Source organism: Carlito syrichta, unplaced genomic scaffold (genome assembly GCF_000164805.1).
Source record: "Carlito syrichta isolate Samal-C Ts95f unplaced genomic scaffold, Tarsius_syrichta-2.0.1 Scaffold143284, whole genome shotgun sequence".
Classification (NCBI taxonomy): domain Eukaryota; kingdom Metazoa; phylum Chordata; class Mammalia; order Primates; family Tarsiidae; genus Carlito; species Carlito syrichta.
This window is the reverse complement of record NW_007087380.1, coordinates 647,982-675,377: the sequence shown is the minus strand read 5'-3', so window position 1 is coordinate 675,377 and position 27,396 is coordinate 647,982. Positions and strand designations below refer to the sequence as shown.

Genomic DNA, 27,396 nt, shown 5'->3' with positions numbered 1-27,396 from the left:
AAGGTCGACGCTGTGGTGGCTGTGAGCATACATGACACTGCATTCCAGCCTGGGCAAAGGAGTGAGACTCCAACTCAGAAAAAATAAAAAAAATCATTAATCAATTAACTAATTAGCTAAAGAAAAGTTGACCAGGCACAGGCCAATTATGAGAGCATATCATGAACCAAGGGTTATAATTAAACCCCCCCCTTTTTTTTACACATAATTTCCAATTAAAAGGAAAGATTTAGAAAAAGGATATATTTTAGCCAGTTTTCCCCTAGAATGAAGAGCTTCTCCTTGGAGAAGAAATCTTGAAATAACCTTGCTAATTATAATGACATGTCATAAAGCAGGCATGCATTTACAGTTATGACAAATGATTAGAACAGTGGGTTTTGTGTGCTACCTGAGAAGCACTTAAAGAACATGCAATTTCAGGAAAAGACAATTCCAAAATAAAGCTTTTATGTGATCTAACAAGGGAAGTTCACTTATAAATGCCAGACTCGGGCACAGTGGTGTGCATCTGTAATCCCAGCTACTTGGGAGGCTGAGGCGGGAGGAGCCCTTAAGCCCAGGAGTTTGAGTCCAGCCTGAGCCACATAGTGAGACCCTGTTTCTCAAAAAATAAATAAAAGGAAGTCTAAAGAATGGCTGACCACTCAGGTTTGGATCCTCTGACCAGTCCACTCCATGTCCCATCCCAGGACCTACAATCTTGGTTTGCATAAGAAGTCATCTTTTGCTTTTGATTCCTGAGGATTATTGTATTCCTAGGAAGACACAGAAATGCATATCAGGAAAAATTAATGAAACCCTGAGGAAGCAATAACAGTAAGAATAAAGATAGAGATGATAAAGAAACACAGTTAAATGTATGATTTTAATATTTTTGTGAGCAGATAAAGTGTACGTGTAATCATTAACTCTGTAATCATTAAGATCATTTGTTTTGTTTGCCTTTAAATGTGTCTGAAGCATTTAGACAATTAAATGTCTAGGAGGACTTGGTTAAATACATTTGTAATCAATGTTTTGATGTTCAGTAAAATTTAGTTCGTTGAAATGGGTGGTAGTTCAACTAGAGAAACACTGTTTACTAGACTTATAAAGTTAACAATTTGGCCATGTACTGGCCAATTATGAGAGCATGTCACAAAGCAAAGGTGATCATTAAGTCGATTTTTCTTTTGCACATCATTTCCAATGAAGAGGAAAAATGTAGAAAAAAAAGTGTATCTTAGTGGTCCTCCCAAATGGAAGATCTTCTCCTTGGAGAATAAATCCTGAAATAACCTTGCTGATTGTAATGACATGTCATAAAGCAAGCATGCGTTTGCAAAGTACAAATAGTTCTTCCCCATCCACACCACCATTTTTGTGTGTGTCTCTCTTGCCTTGAGCCCTTTGAAGAATTCACACAGAGACAGCTCTGTGACATTGGAGTAATGGTAACCATGTTGTCCTGGTTTTCAAAGAGCACGGTCACTCACTACTCGGAGCTGTACCACGACTTCACCACCACACAGGTGGGAATGCATGACATTGTCCGCAGCTTCCGGCAGACCATGGACCAGTATAGCAGGGAGCCTGGCAGATACAGGTAACCGCAGCACATGCTCCAAACATCCCAGGTGCACTGTGGGGTCTGCAGTGTATCCTTCACAGTCAGGCATATTTGGGAGATCAAGCCATCATTTAACAAACCTGCATAATTATAATTTTTTTTTTTTTTGAGTTGGAGTCTCACTCTGTCACCCAGACTGGAGTGCTGTGGCCGCTCCTGGCCACCGCAGCCTCCACCTGCTGGGCTCCGGCGATCCTTCCGCCTCAGCCTTCCAAGTAGCCGGAATTACAGGCATGCGCTACCACGCCCGGCTGATTTTTTGATTTACTGTAGAGCCCAGGCGGGTCTCGCACCCGTGGGCTCAGGCAATCCACTCACCTCAGCCTTCCAAAGGCGCGGGATTACAGGCTGAGCCACCGAGCCCGGCTTAATTTTTCACAATTTAGTTATGCCAGTGCCTTGTATATTCTCTCAACTTGCTTTACTCTGCTGACTTTAAGTTTCTTCTTTGGGAAAATGATGCTAATCACAGAACTTACTTCATAGGAGTTTTGTGAAAATTAAATTAATTAAAAAGAGAATATAGACTGGGTGCAGTGGCTCATTCCTGTAATCTCAGCACTTTAGCCGGGCACGGTGGCACATGCCTATAATCCCAGCACTTTGGGAGGTGGAGGAGAGAGGATTGCCTACCCAGGGGTTCAAGACTAGTCTGGGCAACATGGGGACACCTCATCCCTACAATAAATCAAAAATTAGCCCGCCTTAGTGGTGCACGCCTGTGGTTCCAGCTACTTGGAAGGCTGAGGCAGAAGGATCACTTGAGCTAAGCAGGTCGAGGTTATGGTGACTGTGAGCGTGTCACTGCACTCCAGCCTGGGTGACAGAGTAAGACTCTAACTCAAAACAAACAAACAAACAAACAAACAAACAAACAAAAAACCCAAAAAAAGACCCCCAGCACTTTGGGAGGCTGAGGAGGGAGGTTTGCTTGGGTCTAGTTCGAAACCATCATGGGCAACATAGAGAGACCTTGTCTCTACAAAAATAAAAAATTAGTTGGGCATGGTGGCACATGCCTACAGTCCCAATCATTCAGGAGACTAAGGTGGGTAGGATTGCTTGAGCCCAGAAGGTCAAGGCTGCGCTGATCTGTGATTGTGCCACGCACTCCCAACATGGGCAACAGAGTGAGACCCCTGACTCAAAAAGAGAGCGAGAGAGAGAAAGAAGGAGAGAGTGATGGGGAAAGAGGGGGAGACTCTATTAGTTAAATAATAGCCAGGAGCTATTATTTTTATCATTCTTACAGGACTTATAGTTCCCTGTACATTATGAATTCATATGTTTCAACTAAACTATCAGGAGATCACAATGACTGAGCTCACAGGCTGGAATTAGGTGAACCTGAAGTGGAGCCCTGCTCGGTAGCTGTCTGACCTTGGGCTCCTTGGTTAATGTCAGTCTCGGTTTTCTCATCAATAAAAAGGTGATAGCAATAGCCTTTATAAGGCTGTTGTGAGATTAAGTTAGATAATGTGTATAAAGCACCTGGAACATAATAAATACTCAAGAAAATTAACGATCACTAAGTTTATATAGATCATCCAAAGAATCAATAGAAGATGGGTTAAATTTCTCCTCCTTAAAATAGGTACTCTGATTTACTCTCTCCATTTGATAGATGAGAAAACAGGCTCTGAGCATGCAGGCAATGGTCACACAGATAGTAATAGCAAAGATGGGATTGAACAGAGACAGTTTGGCTCCAGAGACTATGCACTTATCCATTAATATATAATATATTGCTTCAAATACCTAGTGCTGGCATTGATAGGACTCATTGCAGGTGACTATGTCTTCCCCAAAGAGTGTTTGGTTTCCAGCAACTGAGAATGCACACCAATAATAAGGTGAGACTTTATAGAAACTCAAATCCAAGGGGAAGTTCTTTTATAAAAAACCTCTCACCTTATTTGCAGACATATACTGTATGTTCTATATGGAATGATCAGAATTGCTAAAGTAAGTCTTCATGCATGTAACTGAGTTTTGATCAGGCTTAGAAGGAAAAGAACAATACTGGTTGAGATCCAAACATGTTTCCTATCTCTTAGGCATAACCTAGTACTAGGCTAGTGTTTGGGTTTATAACAATGAGAAATTGTCCTGGTGACCGACCCAATGTGACATTTCTTGGCCATCTTGACTATGCTTTCCAGTAAGCCCTAGTCCTATATGGTTGGTAGTGTGCATTCAGGCCCTGAATCTCATAAATGAGATACGGGTAGTAGCAAAGAACCTTCCCCGTCTCCTGCTGGGACCCGATGACACTGAACCCTGCCAATTCTTACAGGTTCATGGGGACTGAAGCCAACACAGAGAACATTGACAGGACCATGATGTACTATGGGTTACCATTTGTCCAAGAAGCTGATTTTCCCTTCAACCATTACCTCACCAAGCTAGACACTCTTTCAGGGAATAGCGTGTATGAGGTGATCACGTCCTGGATGAAAAATATGCCAGAAGGAAAATGGCCTAATTGGATGGTAAGTCCTCACGCCCAGCACAGCATGTAATGTGCTGGTGCTCATGTTGTCTGGTCACCTCTAAAACCAGACAGACTTTTGTCTCTAAGTGACCCTCAACTTGATCTTATTTGGTGACTGTTCAGTGGCCAGGCCTGTCCCAGCTTCTGGTCAAGTTCTCATGATTAAGGGGGAGACACGATCTACTCCATTGAATTTATATTTAATGAATGTTCCTGTATACTTAGAACTAGGCTTTGTGGGTGATGGATATCAAGCCATAACTCCTCCCCACATAGTTCAGAGTTTATGATCTCAATGAAAAGAGAGTGAACTTCAGGTATGGAAGACAGCAATTCAGGATGGACATAAAACAGTGACAGAGCATCATTTTGTGATGGCAGAATGCAGAGGCATTTAAATTACAGAGATTCTAGGAGACTTTCTCCCCTTTCCTGACTGCACTCTTCAAAACTGAGATTCCATGTGACTTCCTTGTTGACTGAGAAGGCCTAACATTTTGAAGACTGGCAATACATTACTTCAGTGATGAACAGAAGATATAGTGATAGAAGCCTGTGGTAACAAACCAGCCTTCTCGCTTCCACACCTTGCCTGATTTTTCTGTCTTCTCATTTGGGTGAGTATGAGGTCAACCTCAGACCCCATAAGAAAACACCTGCATTATTATAGAGATAAGCCCTGCTGCTTAAGACTCCCCAAATAACAGTGGCTTAAACAAGATGGAAGTTTCTTTTGCTTAGAAAACAGACAATGCTCCTTTATTTTCTATTACAAATTTAAATGCCAGAACACCTCTCCAGGCCTTTGAATTGTCCATTTCTCCATCTCTGCCATCTTAGGCCATTGCTGCAGGCTTGTCCTCTAGGACTCTGCTGGGTGTCACACCAGGAAGCCTTCTGGAGCCCCAAAATGAGCCATTGAGTCGGCCTATTGTATACCACAACACTCCTTCATGCTCTTTTTTAAAAGTCCACACACATCCACTACATGTGCTTTCCCTGCTAGATAGTTAACTCGCTGAGGATAGAGGCAGAGCTCCCAGCATCCGGGCACGGGCACGGTGCCCACCCTACACTGAGGTGCTCAGGCTCCCATTTTGTTTATTGCCAGCGCTGTTATTCTCATGTAGTTCAGTGATCTACCAAAGATCTGCCTTCTCTAAATTGTAACTTCTTGTAAGGAGACAGTGCTGTCTACAAATCAGTGTCTTCTGTGGTGCCCCCCAAGTATTTGTGGGTTTGAGCTGGGCCCTGAAAAGCGGGATGATTAGCACAGATCCTGCTGGCTATGTCACCCAGCCTGACGAAAGCTGAACGAAGAAAGATGGAGACAACACAACCTCGTCAGAAAACAAACACTGGCAGAATCTGTGGACCATGTTTAAGTTTATTTCCATCTTTTCTGATGCCCTAATTGGCAGGAATGTGTGTTTTCATTGACAGAACCTTTCTCAGGGAGAAAATAGGCTCAAAATTTGGCATACTAAAATTGTTACATACAAGCATTAAAACTATGCCACAATTTAAAAAATAACAGCTTTATTGAGATATAATTCACATATCATAAAATTTACCCTTTTAAAAGGGTACAATTTAGTGTTTTTGAGTATATACATCACCAATTTCTAATTCCAGAACATTTTCATCACCCCCCCAAAGAAACTGTATACCCATACTCCACATGGGCCCCTCCCTCTGTCCCCAGCCTCTGGTGATCACTTACTTTCTCTCTCTATGATTTGCCTATTCTGGACATTTGCCTCTCTATGATTTGCCTATTCTGGACATTTTGTATAAATGGAATCATACAATATGTGGCCTTTTGAGTCTTTATATTTCACTTAGTGTAATGTTTTCAAAGTTTATCCGTGTTATAGCATGTATCAGCAAATCAATCTTTTTTATGACTGAATAATATTCTCATAAAGCTCATTTTGTTTATCCATTCATGAATTGACAGAAATGTGGGTTTTTCTCCCTTTTGAACAAATATGAATAATACAGCTATGGACATTTGTGTTTAAGTTTATATGAGCATATGTCTTCAGTTCTCTTTGGTATATATCCAGGAGTGGAATTGCTCCACTGCGCACATGGTAAGTCTCCATTTAACTATTTTAGAAACTGCTAAACTGTTTTTCCAAAGTAGCTGCAACATTTTATATTCCCACCAGCAGTGTTATGAGGGTTCCAATTTTTCCACATCTCATCAATGCTTGTAATGGTCTTTTTGGTTATGGTCATCTTAGTGGGTGTCAGGTGTTACATAATTGTGTTTTTTTGCATTTCCATAATGGCTTATTGGAGATTTGCATGTCTTCTTTAGAGAAATATCTATTCAAATTCTTTGCCTATTATTAAATTGTGTTGTCTTTTTATTGTTTAGTTGTAAGAGTTCATGATATAGTCTAGATAGATGATTAGCAAGTATTTTCTCTCACTTTGTCGGCTTTCTTGAAATTTCTTGATGGTATCCTTTGAAGCATAAAAGTTTTTAATTTTGATGAAGTCCAATTAATTATTTTGTTATTGTTGTTGCCTGAGCTTTTAGTGTTACATTTCATAAACCATTGTCTAGTCCATTTATCCAGCACCATATGCTAAAAAGACTCTTCTTTTCCTCATTGAATTGTCCTGGAACCCTTGCTGAAAATCAGTTGATCATAAATATACTTCTGGACTCTTGATTCTGTTAATCTCTATATCTGTTTTATGCCAGAATCACTGAGTTGATTGCCACAGCTTTGTAGTATGTTTTGAAATGGGGAAGTGTGAATTCTCTCATTTTTTTAATTTTTATTTTTCAAGATTGTGTTAGCTCTTCTGAGTCCCTTACATTTCTAAATAAATGTTAGAATCAGCTTCTTAGTTCCTCTCCTCTCCTCTCCCTCCCCCTCCTCCTCCCTCATGTCTCCTCTTTTTCTTTCTTTCTAGTCAGGGTCTCACTCTGTTGTCCAGACTAGAGTGCAGCGGCACAATCACGGCTCTATTCAGGAGATCCTTCCACCTCAGCCTTCGTGAGTAACTAGGACAGGTGCACACCACCACGCCCAGCTAATATATTTTTTGTAGAGATGAGGTCTCCCTATGTTGCTCAGGCTGGTCTCAAACTCCTAGGCTCAAGCAATCCTGCCACATCAGTCTCACAAATTTACTGGGATTACAGGCATAAGCCATCGTGCTCAGCCCAGCTTCTCAATTTCTATCAAGAAAGCCAACTGGGATTTTGATAGGGATTGCATTGAGTCTGTAAATCACTTTCGGTAGTCATGCCATCTTAATAATATTAAGTCCTTGCAGTCCATGAACAGAGATGTCTCTTCATTTATTTAGGTTTTCTTCTTTCTTTCAAGGATATTTTCTATTTTTCAGTGTATGGCAGTTTTTGTTCAACTTATTCCTACATATTTTATTCTTTTGATGTTATTGTAAGTGGAATTTTCTTAATTTCATTTTTGGGTTGTTTATTCTTAGTGTATAGAAATAATGTATATGGTTCTTGTAGCCTTCAAAACTGCTAAACTTGCTTATTGGTTCCTAATAGTTTATTGGGAGTTCCTGAGAAAATTTCTGTGGCTCTTAAAAGTTGTGGTAAAATATACATAATATTTCAGTGGCATTAAGTACACCTGGTATTGTGCAACTGTCACAATTATCCATTTCCAGAAGGCTTTCATCATCCCAAACGGAAAATCAATATCCACTAATAATACTCCTTACCCCCACCACTAACCCTGGTATCCTCTATTCTATTTTCTACTTCTATAAATTTGCCTATTCCAGGTACAGTAAGTCCACTACATATGAACAGGTTCTGTTCTGAAAAGTCATTCGTAAGTCCACAAAATTAGCCTAGGTATCTAACACAATCAGCTATATAGTACTGTACTATAATAGGTTTATAATACTTTTCACACAAATAATACATAACAAACAATCACAAAAATACATTTTAATCTTACAGTACAGCACGTGACATACACCAGATATGTGAAATCACTTACATGATTGGACATGCAAACGCACATCTGCATCTTTGAAAGTTCGCAACTTGAAGGTTTATATGTAAGATACTTTCTATCCCTCATATAAGTGAAATTATACACTATTTGTCCTTTTGTGTTTGGTTTATTTCACTTAGCATAATATTCTCAAAAGTCCTTTATATGAAAGCATGTATCGGGAATTCGTTCCTTTATGTGGTTGAATAGCATTCCATTTTATGTAAATACTACATTTTGTTTGTTGATTCATTTCTTGATAGACATGAGGGTTGTTTCCTCCTTTTGGTTATTGGGATAAATGATGCTATGAACATTGGTGTACAAGCATTTGCTTGATCCCCTACTTTCAATTCTTTTGTGTATATATCTCAGAGTGGAATTGCTGGATTGTATAGTACCTCTATGTTTAACTTGTTGTGGAACTGCCAAACTGTTTTCCATAGTGATTTGCCCATTTTACATTCCCATCAACAATGCACAAAGGTTCCAATTTTCTCCACATCCTTACCAGCACTTGTTATTTTCTGATCTGGTTTTAAAAATTATACCCATCCGCCATTGCCAGAATATTGCTGCCATTGCCTTGCTAGACTCTGGTGGGGTCATGTGCTCTTTGAGCTATGGCTGTCGGCATGCTTCCTGGCTTTGGCCTCCTCCTCTACCTTGGGGAGGTAAATCTCCTCTCTCTCCCTCTCTAATTTACTTTTAAAATAAACTATATTCTCTAATCTAAAATATATATATACCCATCACAGTATGTGTGAAGTGGTATCTTATTTCTCTTTCACTATTGAAGGACAGTCTTTCTGATTATAGGATTCTTGGCTCACAATTTTTTCTTTCATCACTTTGAATATGTCATCCCACTGCGTTCTAGCGTCCATGGTTTGATGGGAGGTCAGAACTAATCTTATTGAGATTTCCTTATATGTGATGTGACAATTTTCTTTGCACTTTTAAAGATGCTTTCTGTATCTTTTAACAGTTTACTGATAGTCTAGATGTGGGTTTTGAAAATTTTCTTCTTACTTGGAATTCAATGGGTTTCTTGAATGTACAGATTGCCTTTTCTCAAATTTGGGAAATTGTTGGCCATTATTTTTTAAAATATGATTTCTGTCCATTTCTCTCTCTTCTCTTCTTTTGAGACTCTCATTTTGCGTATGTTGGTATGCATGATGCTATCCCATGGGTCTTGGAGACTCTGCTCTTTTTTCTTCATTCTTTTATTTCTGGTTCTCAGACTAGTTTCTCTCAATTGACTTGTCTTTCAATTTTTTGATTCCTTTGCTAGTTTAAATTTGTCAATCCCCTCTAGAATTAACTTTTTGTTTCGGTTATTGTACTTTTTTTTTCTTTTCTTTTCTTTTTTTTAGTTGGAGTTTCACTCCATCGCCCAGACTGGAGTGCAGTGGCTGCTCCCGGCCACTGCAGCCTTGACCCACTGGGCTCTGGCAATCCTTCCGCCTCAGCCTTCCGAGTAGCCGGAATTACAGGTGCGCGCTACCACACCTGGCTGATTTTTGATTTATTGTAGAGATGAGGTCTCGCTGCCCAGGTGGGTCTCGAACCCGCGGGCTCAGGTAATCCACTCACCTCAGCCTCCCAAAGGCGCGGGATTACAGGCTGAGCCACCGAGCCCGGCTGGTTATTGTACTTTTAAACTCCAAAATTTCTATATGATTACGTTCCATAATTTTTCTCTATTGATAATATCTATTTGATGAGATATTGTTCACATTACTTAACCAAGTAATCACTTAACTAAGCTTTGTATCTTGAACATATGTATAATAGCTGATATAAAGTCTTTGTCTAGTAAGTCCAATGTTTGGTTTTCTTTGGCAACATTTTCTATCAACTACTTATCCCCCCCACAATGTATGGGTCATATTTTCCTGTTTATTTGAATGTTTTGTATTTTTGTTGTTGAAAACTGGATATTTATAATAGTGTGGCGGTCTGGAAATCACATTCTTCCTTCCCTGGTGGTTGTTGCTATCATTATTGTTTTGTTTTTCTTTAATGACTTTCTTTGTTTTGTGTGACCAGGAGTCTTTGCTTGGTCAGCTACTGATTGCAATTTACAACTGTAACTTAGTCTTAATTTTCTACTTGCACAGAGCCCTAAGGTTAGCCAGAGGTTAGAGCTTAGCACCTTCTCAGGTCTTCATTGAACATCTGCCCAACCCTCTTCATGCACACAGTTCTGTACATGATGAGTGTAGCCTTCTAGATTCCCAGCAATGTGTTGGAACTTTTGAAAGCCCTTTATGGACATCTCATTCTCATTTTCATATTTTTGGTCAGCTTCTGGTTATCCCCAGTTGGTAACACCACTACAGGTAGATGCAGTCTTATATAATTGCTGCTGATATATTTTTTTTCCAGCAAATGCCCCAGAGATAAGGCTGTTGTTCGCAGAGTCAGCTCTGAGTCAGAGCAGATAAAGAAAACACCCAACTAAAAGTGAGCCACGAGAAAGGTCAAATAATGACAGTTCTCTGGATGCAGCTTTTTTTTTTGAGTTGGAGTCTCACTCTGTCACCCAGGCTGGAGTGCAGTAGCACACTCACGGCCACTGTAGCCTTGACCTGTCAGGCTTAGGCGATCTTTCTGCCTCAGCCTTCCAATCAGATGTAGCTTTTGATAAACTTGAAACCTATTTCAGTGGCTACTAGGCTGCTAATTTTCATAGCTACAGTAGTTTTCAAGGCCTCATGAATCTGAGGAGAAACATAAGATTAGGGCAAATACTACAAAGTTCATTGGTCTTATTGAGATCCTTCTGTTTTTCTTGAATATCCCTTGGATTTTTAATTTCAAGAATTCTGAAAAAAGTGAATTTTTTTTTTTTTTTTTTACAGTTTTTGCAAGCATTCTTCTTCTTTTTTTTTAATGAGGACGTTTGGAGTTTCTTACTCTGCCATTCTGGAAGTTCCTTCTTTATCACAAATTTTATAATGTAGTTTTTTAGCTTTTATTTTTTAATCTACTCAAAGTCTCTAGTATTGCAAGTGACTGGGACCTCCTTCAGCCTGTAAGAGGCCCTGATCTGTGACCACTGCTGTGAACTACTTTTGGAAATACTTCCCTGATTTCAATTCTTAAAAAAAAAAAAATGTACTCTATGTCCAGAAGGCTTGAGAAATCACAGGGTTTCTTGTCAGAAGATCTCATGATAATTAAAAGAATAAAAAGGTGTCAAAAATTGACCTTTCTGGCCATAAAAATAGATAAATACAATGGTCTGTAAGAAATAGAAAGATCATGGTTAGGACATCTAAGGAAATAAAAAAAGCGACCTCCCTTTTCCTGAATTATAGCAATCAGTTTCTTGTTCTAAGAATCAAATTCAAAGATAGGTTCTGTCTCATACTGTTACATGAATAGGTGATGCAATTTCTCAGAGCTCGTTTCATGATTTGTAAAGTGGAGATAATACTGGATAGCATTGTGATAGCACTGTGGTGGAGGAGGGAAATAAGATATAGGTGTGAAAGTACTTTTTAAACAGTGAAGTGTCATGCTTAGCATATGCACGTGAGAGTTGAGTTGTGTTATGGGAAGAGTTGTCAGGTGATTTAAATAAACTCTTATTTAAATAAAGAGTAGATGTTATAAAATGTACCTAGAGCACTTAACATGGAAATATAATTATTTATTTAATTTACTATGGGGGCTTGACCAGGACCTGTGTGTCTACCTATGGTCGGTCTGTCCTGCCTTCCAAGACTCTGGTTCCAGGTTCAAGGCAGACAGAGGAGCACTCTGTGACCAGGGACTCTTTTTTTTTCGAGTCAAAGTCCCACTCTATCACCCAGGTGGGAATGCAGTGGCACGATCATGGCTTACTGCAGCCTCAAACTTCTGGGCTCAGGTGATCCTTCTGCCTCAGTCTCCCAAGTAGCTGGGACTACAGGTGCATGCTACCATGCTGAGCTAATTTATTTTGGATTTTTTTTGTAGAGATGAAGTCTTGCCATGTTGCCTAGCTGGTCTTGAAGTCCTTGGCTCAAGCAATCCTCTTGTTTTGACCTCCCAAAGTGCTGGGATTATAGGTGTGAGCCACCATGCCCAGCCTAGAAATATTCTCATGTATTTAAAAATAGAAAACACTTTACAAAATTTCATCTTGGATCATGTACATTTCTCTTGTAAATCAAAAGTTGATTTACCTTTAAAATTTTGTTTTGAGTAGTTAATAAATCAAGACAATTTTTAAAAAGAAAACACACCAGAAGTCTCTCTCCCATGTCTGTCTCTTCCACCTTATTCCCATGTCTTTCTCTCTATGGAGGAAACATTTTTGTTTCCTTTCCTGTCAATATTCTCTTATTCAAATGTGAGAAAATATGAATATGCACCCTCTAATACGGTAAGTTGGCCAGTTACAAAGGAAGTAGCAGACAAAGGACTTGAGTGCAGGCTTGCTGATATCAAGGTAGTCATAGCTCCCTTGTTTTTCTGCCTGGTGAATCGTCGGTGAAATCTTCTGGACTGCATGTGAATAGAGCTGTGTTCTTAAAAATATCTGCCTTTCAGATTGGTGGACCAGACAATTCCCGGCTGACCTCTCGTTGGGGGAATGAGTATGTCAACACGATGCACATGCTTCTTTTCACACTCCCTGGAACTCCCATAACTTATTATGGAGAAGAAATAGGAATGGGAAATATTGTAGCCACAAATATCAATGAAAGCTATAATACTGTAAGTTTACTACAACTTGACCATGCACCACAGCTGTAAAACCAATTATTATTATTTTTTTTTTTAGCAAAATCAGAGAACTTTCTATCTCTATTCCATTGCTGAAAATCATGGTGACTTTGCTTTTCCTTCTCATTGTTAGTAAGAATTCTCAGTTTTCTTGGTGGCTTGGAAGCTTATTTAAAAAATGCTGCTTTCTGAGCCACCCAACTGAATGTAGAGTCCAGGAATTTGCATTGAAAGAGGTTTTCCACCTGATTCTTAGGCACACTAAAGTTCGTTATTATTTTTTTGATCAGGAATGCTGCATTGAGAGGTACAGTCAAATATGAGCATCAGTGGTTTAGTTTTGAAAATCATTCATTGCCCTCTATTTGCAACATCGAATTAGGAACGTTTCTTTCTTTAGTTCTTATTTGTCTTGCTAGATCTTCGGTGAACATAGCACAGACTCCTTTTACGTTACCAAGTGCAGTACACAATCTCAGAGTTGAATGGTTTTTATTTTTGTTTGAGGCTGTATATTTCACAAGTGTGTTGCTGGGTAGATGACTGATCTTGAACCTTTAACTTGCATGGTTACCTTTCAATTATTTGAGATCCAATTTCCCTAATATTTGACTAAGGAGAAGCTTTTTCTCTATCAGCTCTTTAATTTGTGTGTGTGTACCCATAAGCAATAACCAGGCTGGATAAACGAGTAGGATAGAATTCAGCCTCCCTTGTACACGGCAGTATTCTTAAAATCACCATCATTGTACCATAGTAGAATGAAATAGTATGAGTTGGTAATAGCACATTTTGAAATGCTACATTACTCATTTTTGCAGAAAAGCAGCCAAGATTCCAAGTGTACTGTAGTTCAACAATTAGTATAGTCTATTCAAACTCAAGATATTATTAGCTATTTTTCAATTAAAAGTGTAAACATGGTTTACATACTGATTGTTAAGGCCTTTTCATTATGAACACTAATGAATACAATTACAATCATCTGAATAAATAATAGCCCCAAATCAAAAACTAAGAACTACCGGGAATTAAATACTTAGGAAGTAAATCAGGTCCAAAGCACACTTCTTTTAATAACCAGATCACTGTTTTCTCCTTCTGGTCCTTTGTCATAGGATACCCTTCTCTCAAAGTCACCAATGCAATGGGATAATAGCTCAAATGCTGGTTTTTCTGAGGCCAGTCACACCTGGCTACCCACCCATTCAGACTACCACACTGTGAATGTTGACGTAAGTATCAATGAAAACTTTATGTTGATTCTAGAAACAAGAAATGGGAAAAAATTAAAACATTTAAAAATATGTATGTGTAAAGAAATGGGTTTCTGTACTGACAACACTCACTCTGAATATGTCTAATATCTTAGCTGTTACTTTTTAAATCAATCACAGGCTTCCCTTGCAAATTCAATTTGTAAGGAGTCTGCAAATCATGTTTTTGTAAAATTATAAACTGGTACACAAGTTTGCCAGAGAAGTAACCATACAGCACATGCAACAACTCTACACTGAAATGATCTTTACTAAGACCTTTGCTTGTGAAGGAAATTTTATGTAAGTTTTTCAGTAAGCACAGCTACCTTTCTTCCTCTCTTCTCTTCAAAAGGCGGGAAGGGAGGCGGGTAGGTAGGCAGGCGCACACGCAGGCAAGACAGAGGATCAATCAATAAACCTAGGGCAACATGGACTCAAGGGCGGGTTGTTTACCTGAAGAAAGAGAAGCCATGAATTGTCCCTGAAGTAGCTGTTCTGGCATGCTAATACTGAAGTGTAGGCAATAGCACACCCTTTGGCTTTTTCCTATACCTTTCTGTTCTCATAGTGATCAAACCCTAATGAAATTGATCATACACTAGGGAAAATTTCACTGGAAAACCATCTAAACCTATTTAGGAGAAGATAAATTATTGGCATCACATAAGGACATTTGAGAAATTTATAGTACCCTCTCATCACTAAATAATCTGAAAAAACTTCCCAGGTTATTCAGATAAAAGAACTTCACATAAACCCTCCTGTTCCCACAACTTCACACTCTAAGCATCACTGAGAATTCCTGGATAGGATAAGCTTTGCTTTATATGGTTGTAGGTTTTGGAAATACAAAATATATATTTAACATCTGTGATTGAATTGAATACCTCTATTGATTTTTATTTTTTAAATAAAAAAAAAATTGACTGGGCTCATGTCTGTAATCCCACTACTCATGTCTGTAATCCCTGTACTTTGGGAGGCAGAGGCAAGAAGATTGCCTGAGCCCAGGTGTTCGAGAACAGGCTGTGTAACTTGGCAAGACCTCGTCTCTACAATTAAAATAAACAAATTAGCCAGGTGTTGGTGGCACATGTCTGTTGTTACAGCTACTTGGAAGGCTGAGGTGGAAGGATCACCTGAGCCCAGCAAGTAGAGGCTGCGATGGCCATGATCGTGCCACTCCAGCCTGGGCAACAGAGGTGAGACTCCAACTCCAAAAAAAAAAAGAAAAAAAGAGATGCAATCTCATTATGTTGTTCAGGCTGGTCTTGGACTCCTAGCCTCAAACAATCCGCCTGCTTTGGCCTCCCAAAGTGCTTGGGATTATAGGCATGAGCCATCATGCCCAGCCTGATTTTCATTATGTCCAAAATATTCTCATAGGCCAATTTAAGTCCAATATGTGAGAAAACCTACATAAAAATGCATACCACTGGCCAGGCTCGGTGGCTCAGCCTGTAATCCCAGCACTTTGGGAGGCCAAGGCGAGTGGACTGTCTGAGCCCGTGGATTCAAGACCAGCCCGGGCAACTTGGCGAGACCTTATCTCTGCAATAAATCAAAAATTAGCTGGGTGTGGTAGTGCATGCTTGTGGTTCTGACTACTTGGAAAGTTGAGGTGGAAGGAACGCCGGAGCCCATCAGGTCGATGCTGGGGTGGCCATGAATATGCCACTGCACTCCAGTCTGGGCAACAGAGTGAGACAAAAACTCAAAAAAAAAAAAAAAAAAAAAAAGCATACCACTAAACACGGAAAAATGCTAATGCAAATTAAAAAAATGACTTTTTTTTCCCTGTCAGATTAGTACAGTCTTTAAAAGTGATCATGAATGAAGTCTGGAGGGGTAAGTTTCAGGCAATGCCATTTTAATAAAATACAACCAAATGCCCTAGGAAGGAATGATGCCACTAACATATAAGAATTTAAGTAATTTTTAAAAGAAAGTTAAATTAGCATTACAGAGAAACAAGAGTACAGAGTACAGAAACACACAGAAGAAAACAGCTCTAACAGGGACAGGTAAGACCACTCTAGAGATTTCTTAAATTGCTGCAATTGGCTGCAGCAGAATTTCCCAAGGAAAGAAAAGTCCAAGGCCCTTTTGGTAATGACATGCATGTTGGAATGAGTAGAGAAGGTTTAAAATAGCTTATAGGAGCTTCCAACTCCTACAAGTGCAGCAGAAGCAAGAAAAGAAGACCTGTTTCCTAGCTAACTGTGGAATGCTCTCAGAAACAAGAGCTTGTACCATTCAGCTCACAGAGGAAAGGAGGGCAGGACTCCAGCAAACTTATCACCCTACGTAGGAAAAGAACACTATATCCCAAAGACAAGACAGACCCACATTCAAGCTGGCTTCTCACATTTACAAGAGGCAGGCTATTGAATACAGGCAAACAAGGAAGATCAAAACATAAGAGCAAGCAGATCACCAAGAATCACAGCAATATTTGAGAAAAACCTAGACCATGAAAGGGAGACACCAGTTCTAACAGAACACTGTAGAAAGCAGAGAAATAGAGCAATCATAAGACTTCAACACAAGCATTATATTGTATTATTATACCTCCAGCAGACTGTTTTAAGGAGTTCCTTGATACTCTCTAGATTAGACACCTCAGAAATGTAAAATGTTGTCAAAATAAACAATGAAACAGAAGTGCTAATTAGTGTGCCAGAAAATTGATGCAGGGACTTGTCTAGAATGCACTGGAAAAAAAAGGCAAAGAAGTTAAGAGTGTAAGAAAAAAACTCTTGGTATGTGGAAGATAGACCTAGAATTCCAACATACAACAACAAAAAATTGTAGACAAGAACAGAGATTGAAGGACACATATAATCAAAGAAACAAAACACATATAATAACCCAGAGATAAAGGAAAACTTTACCTTCTTTTAGAATGGTAAGGATAAAGAGAAAACTACATAAGTACTCAGAAAGAAATCAAACCTGAAAATAGATTGCCTGAGAAAAGGATTGATAATTGGGCTGGTATCAGATGTCTCAAATGAATACTAAAGCACATTAGAGCTCTTACCTTCAAAGCTGTAATGGAAACTGCTCTAAACCTAGAATCCTACATCTATTCAAACTAGTATTTAAGAGCAAAATAGCAATGAAATAGCAAGGGCCCAAATTTAACCATGTCACTCCTTTCTGAAAGAATAATCAAAGGACTCCAAGAAAACAAAAAACGAATCTAAAAGGGAGAAACAACGTATAAAAAAATACCAAGGAAAAGGAAACAACAAATCTTAAGGATGAATACTTTTTGATGCATAATGTAAAATAAGGTATTCTGGGACACTCATCTTATGATTTGTTTCTATATGGGAAGTGTTGGCAAGGGAGTGCGTAAGAAAGAAAGCGAGAGAAAGCAAGTAGGTTAACGCACTTGTCTTGCCTAGGAAAATGAGGAACTCCAGATCTGTGCTGTCTAGGAGCCATTAACCGCTGTGACTACTGTAATTAAACAGAATTAAAAATTCAGTTCCTGGCCGGGCGTGGTGGTTCACACCTGTAATCCCAGCACTTTGGGAGGCAGAGGCGAGAGAATTGTCTGAGCCCATGGGTCCGAGACCAGCCTGGGCAACATGGCAGGACCTCATCTCTATAATAAATCAAAAAATTAGCTGGGCATGGTGGCGCATGCCTGTAGTTCCAGCTACTTGGAAGGCTGAGGTGGAAGGATCACCTGAACCCAGCAGGTTGAGGCTGCAGTGGCCGTGAGCAGTGTGCCACTACAGTCCGGCCTGGGTGCCAAAGTGAGACTCCGAATTAAAAAAAAAAAAAATTCAGTTCCTGTATCACATTAACACTTCAAGTAGCTAGTGGCTACCATATTGGACAGCACTGATTTTATTTTTATTATAAAGATATAGGGTACATTTCAGGGTTAGGTATATAAACATTGATCATGCAGGTACGCTTGTTGATGAGGTATACCCCTTCCTCCCCTAGCAGTTTCCCTCAACTGCCAATCCCATCCCCCCAACAGTTTTCCACTACTGCCAATCGCTTTCTTATAGTATGATAATTGTTCAGCACTGATTTTAGCATTACAAAAAGTTCTACTGGCCAGCATTATTATAGATATTGAGACAAATACATTTTTAAAATGATCATTACAATGTTAAGGGTAAGCTGGGCTCGGTGGCTCAGCCTGTAATCCCGCGCCTTTGGGAGGCTGAGGTGAGTGGATTTCCTGAGCCCGCGGGTTCAAGACCCGCCTGGGCGGCGAGACCTCATCTCTACAATAAATAAAAAAATCAGGCGGGCGTGGTAGCGCATACCTGTAATTCCGGCTACTTGGAAGGATCGCCGGAGCCCAGCACGTCAAGGCTGCGGTGGCCGGGAGTGGCCACTGCACTCCAGTCTGGGCAACAGAGTGAGACTCCAACTCAAAAAAAACCCAAAAAAACAATTTTAAGGGTAACCATTAGAAGGATAGACATAAATGTATAATTTTCAAAGAAGGAAAAAATTACATAATAATTGAGCCAATAAAAAACTAAAAAGAGAACATTCAAAACGGTAGTACAACCATAAATAAAAGAAGAATAAAAAAAGGAAAGGCTTCAGGATTATGTTTAAATATAATTACAAATATGAATGGGTTAAATTCACCTACTAAAAGATAAAAACACCCAGATTAGAGAAGATGAAATACAGATATAGCAGACATAGCTAAAACAAAAGACACAAAATGAATTAAAGATAAAGCAGGTGAATGATAAAAAGAAAGCTTGTAGTTAGTTTATAGTTTTCAAAAGCATTTTTTTCAAACATAATGGATGATATTTGGTTAAAGATGTTTGACAGTTCATTGTCCTGTATAGATCGTTTGTGATTATGGTTATTATAAGTATAGACGCAGTGGCTTGAATAAGAAAATATTTGGTGTCAGCCTCAGTTGATTGGGGACTAGCTTTTTTTAAAAATTAAAATAGGGATAATGGCTAGTATATTTATTTCTAGTCCAACTCAGATTAGTAATCAGTGAGAGCTAAGGAACGTGATTATGGAATCTATAAAGAGAGTAAGGAGGATGGAGGAGAAATCAAGGGGTTGTTAGCACGGGAAGTATATAAACCAATGTTTTGGGGGTATGAGCCCAATGCTTATTTAGCTGACCTTATTTAGCTTAATACGGTGTAATTGGGTAGCACAAATACTTTTGAATTCTTGGGAATAGGTTCAACTCCGATAATTCTAGAAATAAGAGGGCCTTAAGCTTCCATAATTTACTCTAGCAAAGTAACTCTTTTGTCAGACATACTTCTTATATATGTGGGGGGATACTAGATATTCAGATGAGCACTGAAATATGTCATATGTGCAGAGCTGGTGTAAGGAGGACATTTTTTCATAGCAGGTGTATAAGTTGATCACATTGAAATCATGGATATGATGCTCGAACTCTTATAAAAAGAGAATGGTAAGGATGTCTTTATTATGAAGTTGATTGTGACAATTTCTGGTATGAAAATATCATGTAGTACTCCTAGGAAAGTGATAGTAGTTAGAGCATTTATTGTGATAATATTGGTGAATTCTGCTATGTCAAGCAAGGCAAAGGGCCCTGCAGCATATTCAACATTAAAGCCTGACACTAATTCTGACTCATCTGTTAGGCTGAAAGGTGCTCGATTGGTCTCTGTTAGTGTTGAGATAAATCATATTGTAGCTAGTTGTCATGATGAATTATTCAGGAGTATTCTTGGGCTGTAATAGGGGCTGATAGTGTGAAAAACCCATTTATTAGAAGAACTGCCAAAAGAATAATAGCCAGAGTAACTTCATATGAGATTGCTTGGGCTACTGCTCAGAGTGCGCCAATTAATGCATATTTAAGAGTTAGATGCTCACCCTGATCAAAGAATTGAGTAGATCGCCAGACTGGATGTCACCAAAATAAACAGGACTCCATTATGTTAATGTTAATGAGGAGGTGAGGCATAGGGAGAGAGATTCACATAAGGAGGGCAAAGGATAAGGTGATGATATATAGGAGGGATGATGACGTGAGTTGCTGGATGAAGTTTCATAGCGTCAGTGAAGGGTTGCAGAACGCCATATGGACCAAGGATGTTGGGTTATTTATGAAGTTGTATATAGCCTAGGACCTCTCGTTCAACTAATGTTAGAAATGCTATAGCAAGGATAGCGGGGATAATCAGGAGGAGTTAAATATGGTTATTATAAGAAGTATAGACGCTGTGGCTTGAATAAGAAAATATTTGGTGTCAGCCTCAGTTGATTGGGGATTAGCTTTTTTTAAAAATTAAAATAGGAATAATGGCTAGTATATTTATTTCTAGTCCAACTCAGATTAGTAATCAGTGAGAGCCAAGGAAAGTGATTATGAACAAATTGTTAAGAAGAGGAGTTGAACCTCTGATTCTAAAGTTTTAAGTTTATGCAATCACTGGGCTCTGCCATCTAAACGAACCTTCTTCTTGGGCAGGGTAATGAAAATTAATTTATTAGATTTAGATTATTTCTTCTGTTAAATTTAGGATGCTTGGTTGAAGTAGGCCCTATTTCTCTTGTTCTTTCATACTGGGAGAAAAAAACAGATAGAAACTAACCTGTAGTACTTCAGTCTGAACTCAGATCACATAGGACTTTAATCACTGAATGAACGAACCATTAATACTAGTTATACCATTGGGATGTTCTGATCCAACATGGAGGTTGTGGATTCTATTGTCAATATGAACTCTAGAACAGGATTGCACTGTTATTTCCAGGTAACTCGACCCCATAATTTGGGTCAATAAGTGATCTCTTGCTTAGACTGGTCTAGTCTAGGTTGACATCATTTGGAGGTTTCGTTATGCTCTGAGGTCATCCCAACCAAACTGTTTAGTCCATACTCATGAAGTATTAAGTCTGGTAATGTAAGGCAAGCACATATACCTTTTGACCTAGTCATTCCATGCCCACATATTTGTATCTAGGAACACTTCCACATGTGCAAAATGATACATATGCAAGGAATCTCGACTGCAGCACTGTTTTTAATAGCAGAAGACTCTAGAAATGATTTAAATATGTTATCAACAGAAAATCAGTTCAATGATGAGACTAGCACGCCTTTTAAAAAGATAATGAGGGAGTTCTATATACATTGATATGAGACCATTTGTAGTATGTATTAAATAATAAAAAAGAGAATAGAATGGTAACATGCCATTTGTGTAAAGGGAGGAAAAATATATCTACATATGTTTGCATAGACACAGAATATATCATTTTATTTGATGCATAAAAACAAGAGAACACATAAATAGGAATAGTGTCTGTCTAATAATGTCGGTCTCCAGGATGGGAGCTGGGAGGCTAGGGAATGGTGTTAAAAGAAAACCTTTATATTGTATATTTCTTCTTGTATTGAATTTTATACTATATGCATGCATTTCCTAGTCAAAAATAAAGTTACAAAAAGCAGGCTTTGAAATATTTAATAGCAGACAAAATAGAATTCACTATGAAAAGCATACTATGACACAAAGGCAACTTTCAAAAAGTTGATAAAAGAACATTCCACTAAAAATCATGAATTGTTATGCATCTAACAATAGCTTCAAAATATACAAAAACAAGAACTCTGAGAAATGCAAAGAGAAACTGACAAATCCACAATTACCAGAATAGACTTCAACATACTTCTAGAAAGGGATAACTCAAATAGACAAAAATAATAGCTAACACTTACTGGACACTTCTTACGTGAGTGGCACTGAACTATATGCTTCTCATGCATTATCTAAGGCTAGAGAAAATGTAAGTAATGATTTCAACAAGTCATATACATGTACCATAAATACCTTTGTACCTGATAAACAGAGAATAAATAGTTTTTCAAACATCCATTAATTAGTCATTAAGGAACACATATTAGGCACCCACCCCTAAGGAAGAAGAACAACAAGAACAACAACCGCCACCCCAGTAAACATAGATGGCAAGAGTACAATGATACGAACATTTTCATTGATTTGGCAACAGCTCTTATGAATAATTTGGCATTATGTATCACGTTGCCTATATTCTTTGACAAAGTAATTGTTTCTGATAAGCTATTCTAAATAAATAATACAAAATACTGGGGGAGGGGAATACAATAGAAGAAAATACCAGGAACACAAATGTTAAGATGAAAGGGAATGGTTAAATGTGGTACAACCATTCCACAGACTATTATTCTGTCATTTAAATGACATTTATGAAGGCTACAAAACAGGAAAATGCTTGAAATGCCAAAGAAAAAGCAAGTTGACGTTGTCATTAAATTATGTATAGCTATAAAATATACACAAATCTTCTTTGATGAACATATGCTACTTTTATGGTAAAAAAAAAAAAAAAGTGGGCTCGGTGGCTCAGCCTGTAATCCCACGCCTTTGGGAGGCTGAGGTGAGTGGATTGCCTGAGCCCGCGGGTTCGAGACCCACCTGGGCAGCAAGACCTCACCTCTACAATAAATCAAAAAATCAGCCGGGTGTGGTAGCACATGCCTGTAATTCCGGCTACTCAGAAGGCTGAGGTGGAAGGATCACCGGAGCCCAGCAGGCGAGGCTGCGGTGGCCAGGAGCGGCCACTGCACTCCAGTCTGGGCGACTGAGTGAGACTCCAACTCAAAAAAAAAAAAAAGAAATCTACAATTTCACATTAGGCAGCTTTTTGCTTTGTATTGTTTTTTGAAACTTTCTGTTCCATCATTAGCTATGCAAGAAATACATATCTGCTAAGTTACATGATCTTTGTACAACAGCAACTTACATATTCTACAAAAGAAAACAAATTAGGCCCAAGTTCATCAGAAGTCTGAGTCCACTGCCACAGTAGACTTCTCTTTTAGGCGTTTGGCAGTTACAATATAGCAAGAGTAACTATATTTAGGTAAGTTAAATATTCATTAACTTAGATAAGGACATCTGTTTAGGGATTCCTAAAGTTGAGTCAATTTGGTCTCTACAGAAACTCTATGACGTGGCAGAGCACTGTGCATGCTGCGATGACTCCCAGACAATTGAAACCCTGAATTTGTATTAGTTGTCTATTTTAATGTAACTTATTCTTATCCATTTATTAATGCTTACAAATTGGTAGTTATTTTAAGGGGCACAACTGAAGCAAGTATTCTGGGGAAATAATTCTTTACAAGATACTAAAAATATTTAAAAACAATTATTAAGATCAAACATTTATTTAAATACTCTTTTTAAAAATAGGCCCAAAAGACTCAGCCTGGATCGGCTTTGAAGTTATATCAAGAGTTAAGTCTACTTCATGCCAATGAGCTGCTCCTCAGCAGAGGCTGGTTTTGCCTTTTGAGGAATGACAGCCACTCTGTTGTGTACACAAGAGAGCTGGATGGCATAAACAGAGTCTTCATCGTGGTTCTGAATTTTGGAGAATCAACACTGCTAAATCTACAAGAAATGATTTCATACCTTCCCTCAAGACTGAGAATAAGATTAAGTACCAATTCTGCCAAAAAAGGCAGTGAGGTTGATACGAGGGGCATTTTTCTGGACAAGGGAGAGGGACTCATCCTTGAACACAACATGAAGAATCTCCTTCATCATCAAACAGCCTTCAGAGACAGATGCTTTGTTTCTAGTCAGGCATGTTATTCCAGTGTACTGAACATACTGTACAGCGTGTGCTAGGCACCTCTATGAAAGAGATGAAGATACTGGTTTCTGTTGGGATTATAATCATTTGCAGTAGCTTCATGTACAGCCTGCTGCTGGGTCAACTTTAAGATCGATCATTAATTCTTAGATATTTCTGTAGCTTGAATGTAACCGCTTTAGGAAAAGTTCTCAAATGTTTTGCTAAAATAAAATGTTTAAAAGAAAAGTATCGCTTGTAGGAAACTGTAAGTTTATTGGATAGCATCAATGAGAGACCAAATGAGAGATCATCAATGAGAGGAGACGAAAATTAGGACCCCAGATTATTCAAAAGTTCTAAGTGAATTTTCAGTGGGAAGAATACTATCTTTTCCCCTAAAATGCAATCATAGAAAGTGGAGGATGACACTGCCATGTCTAAAAACATTCACTAGCAAAGAGGCAGGATGCTGGTTTGGAAACGAATAAAGAAATTCCTAGTTAAGACAAGACAGACAAAAGCAAGCTGTTCTGACTGGAAGCGAGGTCTAGAGGTCTTTGCTGTCAGAAGTCCTTCCCTAGCCTCCTACTCCACGTCTTTCTGAGGAGCATGGCTTGAAAACAGCTTTCCTAGGTTAACAGGCATGTGCATCAATGGAGAGAATAGTAAAAGCAAGTGAGATGTAGACTAAGCAAAATTTTAGATGGAGAAGCACATTTAAAAACATTAGTTATCTGAAAACCTGACTTTTGCTAACTCAATTGGAAAGCAGACTATGAATTATTTCAGTATTTCCAATTCCCAGTTGAATGTACCATTTCAGAATTTTAGATATTTCTTAAGATTCTCAAAAACAGTGGTGCTGTCAAGTCCAAGTTCTTCATATAGGAATTTAATTTGGGCTGTGATCTAAAAGAAATACATTAAAAAAAAATTAGACAGAGGGTCTTTGTGGTAAAACTCCAGTGTTTAAGCTTCTCTTTGTCTCCCTAAAGTCAGCAATTTATGGCCAGAATACTTTTATTCAGGAAAGAGCCAGAAGGCTTCCAACAATTAAGATTCAATTATTGTCTTTAACAGAGTTCACTTATCAACTATGAGAGAGCCTTTCCTCTTCAATGACACAGCGTCCTTCCCTCCCCCTTCTGGGTCTCAGCCATAGACCTGACATTTCTGAAGCAAATTTGCCATAAACCCTGCTACAATTACTGAAAGTGTAAATACAACACATCTCTACTTCGGGAATCTGACAACTGAGAGGGGCTTGATAACGTACCTTTTTTTGAGAATCCTCAATAACGTGATTGCCTCCAGGCTGAATATCTAAAATAATATTGGGGGCCTGATAGCCTGAAAAAGTTAACATATAAAACAATTAGAAGGTCTTTGGAAGATTGCGACCCATCTCTCCCCTCTCCTTTTGAGCACTGTATTTAAATAATAGCAAAAGAATAAAGACAAAAACAACCATCATTACCAACAACCAAGAGATGAGCAAGTTGTAAAAGACACATTTCTAAAACTAGGAAAGCAGGAAGAGGCCTGAGGCAGAGGATGCTGGAGGGAAGAGACTGTAGCATAACACGGAGAAGCCTGTGACCTAGGAGACAGGTGAGTGGCCCTATGGATCTCTGAGAGTCCTATGCCCTGGAAACATCAATATTGCAATAGGTGGGACTGAGAAATAGAGCTGAATATTGGAAAACTGACTTGTATGTGCGTCTCCCTTGCCCTTGAACCCAGTATATCTTGGAAGAAGTTCTTACCTAGTAAAACTGAAATAATTATCTAGCAGAAATTAAAGCAGCTAGTTTGGGCACTAATGCGCCAAAGCAAAACTTCAGAATCTTTTAGAGATTCCCAAGAATAATGGCTCAATAAATAAGTATTGCTAAATGAATGAGTGGTTGTATGATAGTCTATCTCCAAGTTATATTTGATATTTAAATTTACTTTTTTCTTTGAGTCCTGCCTACCTAATTTTAATACTGTACTTTGAAAAAGAGGTGAGGCATTTACAGTTGTATACACTTCAACTGGGTAGTCAACAGAGGAAAACAACTGTCTGTCCTAAATTCTGGGCAGATGATTTGGTCATAGCATGAAATGTATGACTCTGAGCAGTGTGCTGAGGGTACTTGTCTGTTTGGTCAAGTTCCCTATTTCTAGGAAGTCGCCTACCTTCACCTGTGTTCTTAGTATGATTCATGACAGCTTTCTTGAGTTTCTCAGTGTAGTTTACAATTCCTTTCAGAGGTACACGCTCATCATTTTCATAAGCTGTTATGTGGACTGAAGGATAATGCTAAAAGAAAACACATGTACAAAGGGTTTACATTATTCCATAGGTTGCTTTCTACTGTAAAAAAATAATTACCTCCAATTCTTTTCCCCTAAGTGGGTCATTTGGTATTCTTGAGACAGCCTCAGTACCATAGTACCAAGACAACCTGTAACCTGGCATAACCTTTTCTTGACTAAAGAGACCAGGACCTTATCTAATTTAGTAATTAAGGCATAATTCTATTCTCCTGAGGTATTAAATTGAAACAAACATAGAACATGAAAAGAGATGGTGCAGAAATACATTTGGGTTTGATAAATAGAAGCATCTCTAAAGTCATACTAATTTCTGCCTCAGCTCAGTTAAGTATCTTTCTGATTATCTTCTCTATCACTTAAGGATAGTATAACATAACTGTCTTTCACTACCTGAGGTTTAATATTTTGATAGGGACAGTAACGTTTTATGTATTTCTTGTGTTTTTCATCAGATGAAGGATTCCCCCATTCTTCTAATTCTTCTAATGTCAGAGGGAGCGTAGTGTCCATCATGGTGTTGAGAACATCCAAGAAAGGTGCCTTAAAAAAGTCAAAGAAATATATATTTCAAGTAAGAGGTTGGTACAATTTGTTTCAGAAAAATATGACACTTTATGAACATGCATACTGATGTGCATGAAAACAGCTCAAGAAGTCATGTAGATTCCCAGAAGCCAGACTAACTACTCAATCCTTACCGGGGGCCTGTAATTTATAACCTTATTTTAAACTTTCAGGCTCCTTAAATGATCTTTACATAACAAGTAAGAATTTATCTTCTAATTTCACAATTCTTATTTTTAGATTGGTGTCTTTTATTCATTATTTTTAAAATATAAAAGTGATAAATGCTACTGCTTCATACCCATTAGGATGGTTACTACAGTTTTTAAAAAGCCAGAAAATAATATATTTTTTTCTTTTTTGAGTTGGGGTCTCACTCTGTCATCCAGGCTGGGGTGCACAATCACAGCAGCCTCTACTTCCTGGGCTGAAGTGATTCTCTCTGCCTTCGCCTTTCAAGTAGCTAGGACTACAGGAACATGCCACCAAATCCAGTTAACTATTTTGTTTTATTTTATTTTAGAGATAACATCTTGCTATATTACCCAGGCTGGTCTTGAACTTCTGTAACAAATGCTAATGCTTGAACTTCTGGGCTCAAGTAATCCTCCTGCCTTGGCCCCCCAAGGATTACGCCTGGGATTACATGCATGAGCCATTGTTCCCAGCCAAAAATAATAATTGTTGGCAATGATATGAATATAATGGAACCCTTATGCACCGTTGGATAGAGAGTCAAATGGTGTAGCTGCTATGGAAAACAGCATAGTGGTTCATCAAAAAGTT

At 38.6% G+C, this 27,396-nt stretch overlaps 2 protein-coding genes across 11 annotated transcripts in view; one reads left to right on the top strand and one right to left on the bottom strand.

Moving 5' to 3' along the window:
- Positions 1-24,684, top strand: part of SLC3A1 (solute carrier family 3 member 1) — a 45,670-nt gene extending 20,986 nt beyond the window's left edge. Inside the window, exons 7-11 of one of the 3 annotated variants that reach the window (XM_008050226.1) lie at positions 1,466-1,588; positions 3,909-4,104; positions 12,656-12,823; positions 13,951-14,067; positions 23,337-24,684. In XM_008050226.1, the coding sequence (XP_008048417.1) occupies positions 1,466-1,588; positions 3,909-4,104; positions 12,656-12,823; positions 13,951-14,067; positions 23,337-23,777 (1,045 nt within the window). In that variant the 3' untranslated portion in view covers positions 23,778-24,684. Of the gene's footprint in view, positions 1-1,463; positions 1,589-3,908; positions 4,105-12,655; positions 12,824-13,950; positions 14,068-23,336 lie in introns of all 3 variants that reach the window. The other 2 variants (XM_008050225.2, XM_008050223.1) reach the window with 2 other exon arrangements.
- PREPL (prolyl endopeptidase-like) overlaps positions 24,404-27,396 on the bottom strand; it is a 40,565-nt gene continuing 37,572 nt past the window's right edge. For all 8 annotated transcript variants that reach the window (XM_021708654.1, XM_008050228.1, XM_021708653.1 and 5 more), the window contains 4 exons: positions 26,437-26,586; positions 25,906-26,029; positions 25,001-25,074; positions 24,404-24,633 (listed from right to left, as the gene is read on the bottom strand). In XM_021708654.1, coding sequence (XP_021564329.1) covers positions 24,544-24,633; positions 25,001-25,074; positions 25,906-26,029; positions 26,437-26,586 — 438 coding nt within the window. In that variant the 3' untranslated portion in view covers positions 24,404-24,543. The remainder of the gene's footprint in view (positions 24,634-25,000; positions 25,075-25,905; positions 26,030-26,436; positions 26,587-27,396) is intronic.